Source organism: Mustelus asterias, chromosome 19, assembly GCF_964213995.1.
Source record: "Mustelus asterias chromosome 19, sMusAst1.hap1.1, whole genome shotgun sequence".
Taxonomy (NCBI): domain Eukaryota; kingdom Metazoa; phylum Chordata; class Chondrichthyes; order Carcharhiniformes; family Triakidae; genus Mustelus; species Mustelus asterias.
Window position 1 is genome coordinate 67,653,879 of NC_135819.1, and position 13,403 is coordinate 67,667,281.

A 13,403-nucleotide genomic window follows, 5' to 3' on the forward strand; every position below is an offset into this window, starting at 1 on the left:
CAGGTTTGAGTGATGATCACCTGATGAAGGAGCAGCGCTCCGAAACTTGTGATTCCAAATAAACCTGTTGGACTTTAATCTGGTGTTGTGAGACTTCTTGCTGTGCCCACAAGGAGCCCATGTTGAGATTGACAATGATTGATTTGCGTCAGACCCCAAAAGCCAAGAAAACCTCAATTGTGAAAGACTTTACTTGAACCTAGGTCCAAACAGCGACAGTTTAATTTTGGGGATGAAGAGGCATGGAGGAACAAGGTAGGAAATCACAATCAACAGAAAATAAAACTTGTGTTTGTTCTGGTCTGAGTGATTATGTATGTTTACCAAATAAATGTGAAGGCACTTAATAATGGTCTACCTATGGTTACGTTCAGCTTGTCTTAAATGTTAAAGTATTAAAACCACACATCATCTTCTCAAGTGCTTTCCTAATAACAGCAAGATAGAGAGAGATGGCAGCGAAAGAAATGAAGAGATGGGGAATATTAATATTGGCATGAGATAGAGACATATGGAGAAGGGATGCAGGAAGAATATGCAAGGGGGAAGAGAGAAAATAGTGTAAAGGTGTGAGAGAGGGAGAGAAAGGGGTGATGGAAGAGAAAATGGAAATGAGAGGAGAGAAGGGGAGGTTAAGTATAGCTGAAGGGGGTGGGGAAGAGAGAGATGTATAGAGTGCAATTATTGTCCTTTCAGGGTGGGGTAAACTGTGGAATATGGATTCTTTCTCTGATGCCCTCTGAAGTATTTTGCCCTCTCACCCAATGGATAAGCTTTGTTGTTACAGCGGCGATCTTCATGGACGGATGCCTGTTATGATGCTACAAGTCACTTAGCAAATCCCCCTTTCCTCTCTGTGCATTGAAGTTACTGCAAGGACCATTGTTTGGCTGAAATAAAAGAGGCATAGTCCAGCAGCCTCCAACATACCAGGATTATTCACATCTTTATTACACACCATGAGCTCAATATGCCCAGAAAAGCCTGCGGTGTTTAGATAGCAAATCACAATTCCCAAACAAAAGTAAAAGCAACATATAAAACAAAATAAAATGCAAATTACTTCATTCAAATACATTTCAGAGTATCCAAGGGGAATAAATATGGTAGCAAACAAACCACAGTACTTTTAAGACCTGTAGTCACCTTCAGCACTTAAAAGAACTTTTATTATATACAGTTTTCTTATCTATTTGAAGATTAAATCTTTGCAATGTGTCCCCTTAGACCAGGCTGGCCGCTATGTGTAGCATCCATTGGTCCACTTGACTAACTAGACAAAATATGGAGGACAATGACAACCTAACCCTCCCTCCCCATACCAACCCCATCCCTCCCTCCCACCCTCCCCATATAAAGCTGTACGTGTCCAAAGCAGGAAGCATTTCCAATCTATTCTAGCTTGCCAGATAGAATCTCTTTTCACAGTACCTGGGGTCACCACATTCATTTTACAAAGCAACCAAATTGCTCCTGTGACTGTTCTCTAACCCACCACCCCCCTTCCCCGCCACCCACACAGAGTCAACAGCTTCTGCAAGGAATTCAGCTAATACTATAGTGGTTGTTGCAAGAATCATTTTGGCTCCATCCATCACCCATCTCATCAGTTGGCGGAATCAGAATCCTGTCACCCTCTTGCCCAAGTGTTGGGTGTGAGCTGGATAGGATTGACAGGGGAGAGAGGGGGAAGTAAATACAATGTAGTGTTATCACCGGGATTTTAGCAAAGCTTAACGGTGGTTGTGGGGAACTGCTATAACATCTACCCCGAACTGAAACATAAAGTACCACTGCAGATGTTCCATCCTTCAAACTCAGGTGGTGTCTGGAGAGGGTTCTAAACTGTATAACACTAGAGCAAAGTACCGCTGTGGCACAGGTTTGATACTGGATGGTGAAGTGATGAATTAAGAGCAGCCCACAAGAAGCATATTGGCACAAACATTAAAGCGTATTGGCTTAAGTGCGATTTTTTTGACAAAGTGCTGGGCCAAGCATTCTCAAGTAACCCAAGTGACAACATTGCAGGATGCGGTAGATACATGGCTGGAAACCAGGCCAGGAAAGGTCAATGTCAAGAAATACTGAAGCAGTTTAAGGAGTGCCTGGTCCTGCAACATTTTAACTTTATTAAGCTCTCTTCCTTACACATAACGAGAGGGGCAAATTAATCACTGCACCCTCTAGACGTTCCCTCTAGTCTGGTACCAGTGGTATGGGTTCCAGCATCCACAACATGCAACATAACTGACTTTGTCTCATCACATCAGGATGTGAGTGGAAGAGAATTCATTCTCTTGCCCAGTTACTATTTTAACCCATCTTACTCCCTTTAGATGGTCTCCTTTGAATAATGCCAAATGAAGTCCAACATAAATATCATCTAACTCCTACTCAAACTTCATTCATGAGTCCCACTTACAATTTTTTTTTTTCTATGCACATTCCAGAAAGTGAAACTCCAAAAGAAAAAAAGCTTTCCTTCAGAACCCCAGCAGGAACAAGGCCGAGAACACAAAACTAGGATCTGGAATATCTGAATTTATTCAGTTCAACTAAAGCCTATTAATGGAAAATATAAAATGTCTTTTGCATCCGAATAACTTTGAACAAAGGTAGTACTTACTGGACTTGTGTGTGGGCTAACTTTGTAGAATAAAACAATTTAATTCAATGGCTTGAACGATACTGAGATCTGCCATATGTGGTTAAAATTCCCCAAACTAGAGGTGCCTGGGGAAAAGCATTCTACTTGGGCAGAAGCATTCTGCTCTGTTATGTTTAAACGGTGTCTACTTTCTACTCCTTGGGACATTTTACCATATTAAAAGCCCTGTATAAATGAAATTTGCTGTTGTTACATTACGATTACCTAAGTGGTCTAAAGTTAGGACAAAACAAATTCGCTACAAATGCTTCATGACTGCTTGTCAAGTGGACAAGGTCAAACTGAGGGAGTTGCAGCCTTAAAGCCCCCATGCTGTATTCCCACCCCCTCACTGCCCCACTATGGGAATCCCGGTCAGAAGCCCACAGTCAAAGCCTAGCAAAGCAGTACGGCTCTGCTCAATGCAAGTTTACAGTAATAACTTTCACAACTGAATCAAGGTACGGACGGAACTCAGGCTTTGCACTCTGGATGGCTCCTGGATTTAATAGGAAATGAATAAAACACATGAAAAATTAAAAATGATTAAAAATAACTTCAGTTTACCCAATGGGTTCCTGGTCCAGTTTGCTTTGGGGGTGGGGGCGGAGAGACAAACCATCTTTATACCTCAATTCGCTAAATGCCTACCAATTTTATCCCTTCCCCACCTGGTGAAGTTTCAGACTGGTGTCTGCTGACCTCTTGTACCTCACTTCAGCTGCAGGGGAAGGAGGGGGGGATTCAAAACAAAGCTCGGTCCTGCCCTCATGCAGCAACACATATCTACCTGGACATGAACACACATGCACTCAAACAGAGATCACAGGAGAGGGGAACCTCTGGCACGTTATCCCACCTCCATTTGTGCTCAAAGACAGCGGCGTTGATCACAACAGCGACTGGGGATAGAAAATGCTCCTGCTTTAACTTGTAAGATTTAAAATAAGCGAAAGAGCAATAAAGTCAAAATCTACACACCAACCAGACAGCAACTTTTAAAACGGTTGGGGTTCAGGTCCTGCGCCAACTTTTATTGAGATGGAAAATGCAGAGGCAACCCACCCTCCCAAAACTCCAACCCACCAGAGCCAATCCAAACTACCAGAACCGCAATGAGAAGGATCCCAGTTGAGACCACTAATAAACAAGGCCTCCATCTTCAGTCACGGACACAAACACTTTGTGCATAAATACAGAGAAACTTATACAAATAGGTTTGATTTTTCTTCCCCTCCAATATAAAACAGTAAATACAAGAGCTAGAAATCTCTTTGAAGGTAATATAAGAGATGAGAAGTCCATCCCCTAGAATTTCTCTCTCCAGCACTAAACCCACACAGGGTACTTTTATTTTTCATGACCACCTGTTAACACACTAGACATCTGATTGCAGAACTGCAGCGTCGGGACTTCCCAAGGACAGAAAAGTCGCTTTGTCCATCGGTGACCTCCTCACTGCTCCAGTGTCACCACCTCCACCGCTTGTCCTTCCACGGTTACGCCAGACGACTGGATATCCGTCATCCGAGTGGTGACAGGGGCCATTGCAACCTGAACGGGTCTGTTACCCTGAGCCAGGCTGGTGACGACGGTCTGGTACATGCTCACTGGGATCTGCACCAGGCCTGGGAATGAAAGAAACGGAAAGAGTCAGCGAGTTACCGATGCAGAAACGCCTCACCCCAATTCCCCCACCCCAACATCAATACCATTTCCTTTTAGGTGAAGCAGCCCAGTCTGTGATACCTCCAGTTAGGACACCAAACTTTGAGATAGGTTCTAAGGTTGACTGGCCACGATATTTATTTTGGGATTAAGTACCATGGAGCCTGGAGGCAAATATGATCTGGAATTTTGCTCAGTCAAGGATACAATACTCCAGCATCATAGTGACTGACAGCTACAGGAATGCAAAGGATAAATTGAGTAAAAGGACACATGGTCCCAAGCCCCCCTTCTTTTACAACCCACCCCACACAATCATGGGCTCTATCCAACATGCCTAATCACACGAAGAACAGTTCCGTAAAAATACTTCCCAAGGTAAACAAGCAACACTGCTTATTTATTCATTCCCACCCTGACCTTTAACCTCTGCCCTTCACAAGCATTCAAACGCCCTTGTGACAGGGAGCTTCCGATTGTGGAATATTTGGTCACAACAGCCTATCCTTTACTCTCCATCTCACCTAGATATCTCCTTCATGACCTTGCCACACCCTCTCTCTTCCAGCATTCTGTCCTAAACCAATCTGCCTTCCTGTGCAATCTTCTCTTCAATTGTAATGACAGAGTTTTCAGTCATCATATCTCTATGTTCTGGAACTCTCTCCCTAAAATCCTTCACCTTGCAGGCTCCTTCACTGCCTGTGGTCACCTCTAACTCCTCCACTTCTGCCCGGTGCCTCATTCTTTCTGTGAAGCATCCTGGGATATTTTCTACATTGGAAAGTAACTGGATAGTGCGCAAACTAATTTATGTGGTAGTAACGGCTTTTGCTGGAAACCTGCTTCATAAGGAAGGAGGAGGAGGAGAGGAATTCTTCTAATCTGCAGCCTTATTTGACGTTTGTTAATTTTGATTCAGGACATTGCTTTCTCCACTTGATTCAGGACATTGCTTGCGACACGAGATAGAGAGCAAGGGATGGGGTAGGGAGAATCACAATCTCTCTGGTTAGCCCTCCCCACACACCTAGGAACAGTGCAAGACTATTCAGCCCCTCGGATCTGTTCCACTATTCAATTTGATCATGGCTGATCAGCACTCTTCATAGGTGGTGGACCCTGAACACAAAAAGATTTCCTCTGGTGTCTATCTGGAATAACAGTAAACAGAGGAAATCTTCTTTCATTATAAAATTCGTTATGGTACAGTTGAGAAGAGTTGGCTGATAAATTCCAAGCCTGGTTTGTTTTGCAGTAAGTGGACGCAACCCAGGTACTAGAATGGGTCTCCGTGTCCTTGGATTAGGAAGGACGCAAACCAACCTGCTCCCGATGGCAATTCGATCAGAAGCCTGGCTGTGTCGCAGCGATAACTCTGCCAAGGTCAGGCTCAAACATGAGGAATAGGCAGTTGACTAAGGGACTGGAGGGCAGGTGGCTATGGAACTGTACACTGACAAACAATTGATACATTCAGAAGGGGAGAAGAGGAGCAGAACAGTGGCACAGTGGTTAGCACTACTGCCTCACAGCTCCAGGGACCCGGGTTCAATTCTGGCCATGGGTGACTGTGTGGAGTTTGCACGTTCTCCCTTTTGTCAGCATGGGTTACCTCCGGGTGCTCCAGTGTCCTCCCACTATCCAAAGGTGTGCAGGTTAGGTGGATTGGCTATGCTAAAATTACTCCTTAGTGTCCCAAGATGTGTAGGTTAGATGGATTAGCCATGGTAAAGATGTGGGGGAAAAGGGGTTAGGGCCTGGGTAAGTTACTCTGTCAGAGTGCAGACCCAATGGGTTGAATATTCTCTTCTAGAACATAGAACAGTACAGCACAGAACAGGCCCTTCGGCCCACGATGTTGTGCCGAGCTTTATCTGAAACCAAGATCAAGCTATCCCACTCCCTATCATACTGGTGTGCTCCATGTGCCTATCCAATAACCGCTTAACTGTTCCTAAAGTGTCTGACTCCACTATCACTGCAGGCAGTCCATTCCACACCCCAACCACTCTCTGCGTAAAGAACCTACCTCTGACATCCTTCCTATATCTCCCACCACGAACCCTATAGTTATGCCCCCTTGTAATAGTTCCATCCACCCGAGGAAATAGTCTTTGAACGTTCACTCTATCTATCCCCTTCATCATTTTATAAACCTCTATTAAGTCTCCCCTCAGCCTCCTCCGCTCCAGAGAGAACAGCCCTAGCTCCCTCAAACTTTCCTCATAAGACCTACCCTCCAAACCAGGCAGCATCCTGGTAAATCTCCTCTGCACTCTTTCCAGCGCTTCCACATCCTTCTTATAGTGAGGTGACCAGAACTGCACACAATATTCCAAATGTGGTCTCACCAAGGTCCTGTACAGTTGCAGCATAACCCCACGGCTCTTAAACTCCAACCCCCTGTTAATAAAAGCTAACACACAATAGGCCTTCTTCACAGCTCTATCCACTTGAGTGGCAACCTTTAGAGATCTGTGGATATGGACCCCAAGATCTCTCTGTTCCTCCAGTCTTCAGAACCCTACCTTTGACCCTGTAATCCACATTTAAATTAGTCCTACCAAAATGAATCACCTCACATTTATCAGGGTTAAACTCCATTTGCCATTTTTCAGCCCAGCTTTGCATCCTACCCATGTCTCTTTGCAGCCTACAACAGCCCTCCACCTCATCCACTACTCCACCAATCTTGGTGTCATTAGCAAATTTACTGATCCACCCTTCAGCCCCCTCCTCTAAGTCATTAATAAAAATCACAAAGAGCAGAGGACCAAGCACTGATCCCTGTGGCACTCCGCTAGCAACCTGCCTCCAATCCGAAAATTTTCCATCCACCACCACCCTCTGTCTTCGATCAGACAGCCAGTTACCTATCCAATCGGCCAACTTTCCCTCAATCCCACACCTCCTCACCTTCATCATAAGCCGACATGGGAGACCTTATCAAACGCCTTACTAAAATCCATGTATATGATATCAACTGCCCTACCTTCATCAACACACTTAGTTACCTCCTCAAAAAATTCTATCAAATTTGTGAGGCACGACTTGCCCTTCACAAATCCGTGCTGACTATCCCGGATTAATCCGCATCTTTCTAAATGGTCGTAAATCCCATCCCTAAGGACCTTTTCCATCAATTTACCAACCACCGAAGTAAGACTAATCGGTCTATAATTACCAGGGTCATTTCTATTCCCTTTCTTAAACAGAGGAACAACATTCGCCATTCTCCAGTCCTCTGGCACCATCCCCGTGGACAGTGAGGACCCAAAGGTCAAAGCCAAAGCCTCTGCAATCTCATCCCTTGCCTCCCAAAGAATCCTAGGATATATTTCATCAGGCCCAGGGGACTTATCGACCTTCAGTTTATTCAAAACTGCCAGGACATCCTCCCTCCGAACATCTATTTCCTCCAGTCTATTAGCCTGTAACACCTTCTCTTCCTCAAAAACATGGCCCCTCTCCTTGGTGAACACTGAAGAAAAGTATTCATTCATCACCTCGCCTATCTCTACTGACTCCATACACAAGTTCCCACTACTGTCCTTGACCGGCCCTAACCTCACCCTGGTCATTCTTTTATTCCTCACATAAGAGTAAAAAGCCTTGGGGGGTTTTCCCTGATCCGACCCGCCAAGGACTTCTCATGTCCCCTCCTGGCTCTCCTAAGCCCCTTTTTCAGCTCGTTCCTTGCTAACTTGTAACCCTCAATCGAGCCATCTGAACCTTGTTTCCTCATCCCTACATAAGCTTCTGCGCTGTTTCGTAATGTACCTGATTGATCGCAGGCTCCTAGGCAAAAAAATCTATTCCTGCCCACACCCAAATGGCTATGTTGCATGCTGGACAGCGAGTATAGAACTACTGGGGCATCAAAATTGAGTCCTGTTTTTAAATCACCCACCTACAGTAGAATGTTATTAAATGAGAACAAGTGGGAATCTTGAATAACTTTCCTATATTCGCCCAGCAAACCCAGAGAAGTTGAGTCAGTGAGATGCCCCTTGCTACTAAAATAAAAGCAAAATACTGCGGGTGCTAGAAATTAAAAATATAAATAGGAATGCTGGATAAACTCAGGAGGTCAGGCAGCACCTATAGGAGGGTAATTTAGACTCGAAACATTTTTCTCTGCATGGATGCTGCCAGGCCTGCTGAGTTTAGCCTAGGATGGCACGGTGGCACAGAGGTTAGCACTGCTGCCTCACAGCGCCAGGGACCTAGGTTCAATTCCTGGCTTCGGTCACTGTCTGTGTGGAGTTTGCACCTTCTCCCAGTGTCTGCATGGGTTTCCTCCAGATGCTCCGGTTTCCTCCCACAGTCCAAAGATGTGCAAGTTAGGTCAACTGGCCATGCTAAATTCTCCCTCAGTGTACCCGAATAGGCGCCGGAGTGTGGCGACTAGGGGAATTTCACAGTAACTTCATTGCAGTGTTAATGTAAGCCTACTCGTGACTAATAAACTTTAACTTTACTTTATCCAACATTTTGTTTTTATTACCCCTTGCTACTCCACTGACTGAGAGCAGCTCACACTCAGAGTGGAGCTAACATTGAACCTAGGATCATGCTTGCTTGTGTGGTTCAGCTTCTCAAAGTTCTTCATTAGCCATAAAACAATTTGGGCGATTGGAGGTTATGAAAGGTGCTCTATAAATTCAAATCAGTACTTGTTTTTCACTCACTGGTCCATCACAGGAGTGTTTATTTGGCAAACACAAAAGGAAAATAGGCAAAGATCTCCAAAGATTTCAATATTTAAAAAAAATCTTTTCCCATTTAATAATGTTAACTGACCCTCTGCAGCTGAGCCAAGGCTGCAGGGTTTTACTGTGCCAAGTTTTTAATTTATTTTGAAAGATTCGAAGGACTTAGCCATCTGAATGATTTAGCGAAGTAGAGTTAATCCTACTGGTTATATAATTGATGATTAATTTGTAAACAGACGGAGGTTTTTCTTTGGTACTCATGTCTATAGGTCTAAAACCAACCTCCAATTAAGCTAATCTTTACATCTTCACCCTGACATGGACTGACAAGCTTTCAAATTATATCAAAAAATATAAAGCTCCTTCATTCTTTCCATCCTCCCCCCCTCCCCCCACAACATACAACCAATTCAAAGCCCTCAGAAGAAATGAAGAGGAGCTGAAACTGCAGGCTGCCAGCAGACACTTACGACCCAATAGCATGACGTGGGTAGCAGGGGTTGTGATACTCCTATCGCTGGCTTCCCAGAGATTGTAAAGGCTGCACCTATGACTGCACTGCAGGCCTCACAGTTCACGGGACAATCAGGAACAGAAGAAAAGGATTCATACAACAAGTTATTGTGGACAATTCAGGGCACCACACTTCAAGAAAGATATAAAGACCATTAAAATCACACAGAGGAGGTTTACCAAGGATGAGGGAATATCAGTTGTGAGGAGAAGTTGGAAAAGTTAGGATTATGTTTCTTGGAATAGAGCAGGTTAAGAGATCGAGGTTTTTCAAGATGATGATAAGAGTAGATAGAGAAAAGCTATTCCTCCTGGTGAGTGAGTCAATACCCAGAGTTCAGAGATTTAAAATTATCGGTAAAAGATGGAGAGGGAGGATGAAGAGTAGTATTGTCACTCAGAGTCGCTGCGATTTTGAACACTCTCTCTAAAAAGGCGATGGTTACTGATTTCATAAATAACTTTAAAAGGGAGCTGGGCAGACACTTGAGGATGGGGAACTTACAGGCAAACAGCAGGAATGTGGGACAAGGCATGATGACTCTTTCAAAGAGCCAGCACTGGTGCAATGGGCTGAATGGCCTCCTTCTGCCCTGCAAGTTTCTTTGAATCCTTAAAAAAAATTAAAAGGGAAGCAAAGATGAATCACCGCAGAGGTGTTATTTACAGACACACTCTGTGTAATTCAACATTGGGAATGAGCTGGTGGCAGTGAAAGGTGAGCTGGATAGTTACCTTAAGCAGTCAATACCACAGAGGGTTACTTAGAAGTATAAATTACAGCCATGGGTAAGTGAAATTACATGAACTGCAGAGAATGTACAGCAGAGAAAGAGGCTATATGATCCAAATGGTCAATATCAGTATGTACATGCCACATGAGCCCCCTCCCACCATTTTCATCTAACCCTATTCCGCATAATCTTCTACTCCTTTCTCCCTCGTGTTTGTTTAGTTTCTCCTTAAATCATGTATGCTATTCGCCTCAACCGCTCCTTGCAGCAGAGTGTCTACACTCTAAACCTTTCTCTCTGGATAAGGAAGCATAATTTCCCCAATTGGACTTTACATTTATGATCCCTAGTTTTAGAATCCCCGACACGAGCAGTTTAGACCGAGTGCCCAAGGAGCGCAGAGACATGCCAGGCTATGACTGTGAATAGTGAAGGGCTGCTGGCTCTTTCGTCATGAGCCACCGACTTAAGCTCATTACTCCACTCCAAGACTGACTTGGACATAGTATTTTATTAAACCCAATTACACAATAACATTGCTCAGCAACAAAGCTTCTACAGATGTCACTAGCCACTTCTTAACAAGACAGTAGTTGAGGCTAATCACTAGACGGATGTGGGGGAGGGCCCCACAGTATTGCAGGAGACATTTAAATCAGAAAGTAAAGGATTTTCCTTTGCTCCCGTCCTGCTGTTGCTAACTCTGCCTCGGGAACAGTTTTGTAGACACCCGGGTGTCTGTTAGGCAAGGTAACTGTAATTCTCAATAAAGCCTAGATAGTGGGTAGCAACAGGTTTGTTGACTATGAGTGGATTATCTGATATTTGTTCCTGGACTCGTGTACATGCAATTTTCAGTGGAAACTGCTGGGTAGGAATAGCAATCAGGTCAGGCTGATTTTTCCACTTCTAGCTGCAACACTCAATCCACCATCTCAGCAGAGTCCAGGCTCACTTACTGGCCTTCAGCCCTGAAAGCCAACTCTGCCAGCCAATCAGCAGGATTGGCCACCAGTACCTGGCCTGGATCAAGATCAAATTAGGCCTTTGGGAAAGATGCGCCTCATTAGGAAGCTGCTTGTATGAGATCAGATTTGCAAATAAGTGGATTGGACTCTAGCTGTTATCTTGGAGTGAGATTTCCTATTTAAGCTTCGCCAGCAGGGAACAGAATAAATCACTTACTGTTGATCAGTAGTCTAATACCAGGAAAACCGTGACAATTGAAGTCTTTTGTCCCTTCCTGTCCCCCACTGACTTCCCACATCCACCTGGTTCCACACCCCATCACTGAAACATTCCAGGGGTACAGAGTAAAACCCCTCAACAATGTCCTATCAAATATTACCACTATTGATAGGGCACAGATCAGGTGCAGAGTAAAAACGAATTAGTTCCTCTCTTCATAGCTCAAAGATATTGAGGCCAACACCAGTGTCCCCGCCACCACCTTGGCTGAGGTCAGCTATTTCTGCACATGTGGGGAAATTGATCTTAGTGACTCAACTACTCAGTGCTTTAACCAGCTCAGCCATCATTGGAGCTCGGTCAGGAACAGACTGCTAGTTGTACAGAAAGAAGCCGCCTGCTATGACTCAGGTGGTTATGGTGATGGTGATGATTAGCAAGTCAAGCCAAGTCTGTCTCAGCTAGTGGCAGGAGGGGCTTTACACTTGGCCTCAGCAGCTGGAGAGTCACTGGGTTACAGTGGAGACATCAACCAGAAGCACTTCTCCTAAATTGCTCTATGAACCCTTTGGGAGCCTATCCATGCACAGAATTGGATTTGGTTGAGATGGTCTGTGGTCAGACAAAAAGTATGGTCACTTGGATGAGATATTGGTGATCTGCCAATATTTTTTAGCAGAGGTAAAAAGAAGAAAGTTGATGTATCAAAATAAAAGGTTCTCTCTACTCCACAGAACCGTTGTTACAAGAGATTGTTGGGTAACTCTACATTTGTCCCTTTAATTCATCCATTCAATATGGAGGGAGCTCAGCAGGCTCTTAGTTGGCAGGGTGCTTTTCTGGGTAACTGAGTGAGCATATGTGCTGTCCCTTCATTTTATAGAATCCTAAAACAGCATAGCACAGAAGAGAAATATTCAGCTTGGTTCTTTGAGAGAGAAATCCAGTTAATTCCACTTCCCGTTCTTTTCCCATTGTCCTGAACTTTTTTCTCCTTTGAGTGTCGAGCCAATTCTCTTTTGAAGAGTATGACTGAATTTGTATCCATCACCCTATCAGGCAGTGCATTCCAAATCCTAAACACTCATTGCATAAGAAAGCTTTTCCTCATGTTGGGTCTGGTTCTTTTGCCAATCACCTTAAATTGGTGCCCTCTGGTTATCAACCCTTCAGCCACTGGTAATAGTTTCTCTTTATTAGCTTCATCTAAACCCTTCACAATTTTAAACAACATCAAAATTCCTCGTAGCCTTCTCTGCTCTAAGGGGAATGAGCCAGCTTCCCCAGTGGATCAATATAACAGTACTCCCTCATTTTTGGGACCATTCTGCCTTGCTGCCTCAGAAAAGCAGCCAGCATAATCAAGGACCCTAGGCACCCCGGACATTCTCTCTTCTACCTTCTTCTGTCGAGAAAAAGATACAAAATTCTGAGGTCACCAACTGACTCAAGAACAGCTTCTTCCCTCTGCCACCAGACTTTTGAGTGGACCTACCTTATATTAAGTTTATCTTTCTCTACACCCTAGCTATGACTGTAACACTATGTTCTGCACCCTACGCTTTGTCTGTATAACATGCATCAAACAATACTTTTCATTGTATACCAATACATGTGACAATAATAAATTAAATTCTGATAAATTTTGTCCGCAAGCTCTCCAAAGCCTTCACATCCTTCCTAAAGTGTGCTGCCAGAATTGGACAGAATATACCAACAGGGTCAAACTAGTGCTTGATGTAGATTTAGCTTAGCTTCCTGTTTTTTTAAAACTCTGCCTGTCTTGTTTATAAAATCCAGGATCCCATATGCTTTGGTAACTGCTTTGTTAACCTGCCCTGTCATCTTCAAATATTTGTGCACACGCTCCCCTCGGTGTCTCTGTTCTTGGAACCCTTTAGAATTACATTTCTAGGCTTGGGACTGAGTGCA

The 13,403-nt window shown here is 44.1% G+C and overlaps 1 protein-coding gene across 10 annotated transcripts in view; it reads right to left on the reverse strand.

Annotated features, from left to right (window-relative positions):
- Positions 1-920: 920 nt before the first annotated feature.
- The window catches only part of nrf1 (nuclear respiratory factor 1), a 68,974-nt gene continuing 56,491 nt past the window's right edge, over positions 921-13,403 (reverse strand). For all 10 annotated transcript variants that reach the window (XM_078235807.1, XM_078235810.1, XM_078235804.1 and 7 more), the window contains one exon: positions 921-4,278. In XM_078235807.1, the coding sequence (XP_078091933.1) occupies positions 4,106-4,278 (173 nt within the window). In that variant the 3' untranslated portion in view covers positions 921-4,105. The remainder of the gene's footprint in view (positions 4,279-13,403) is intronic.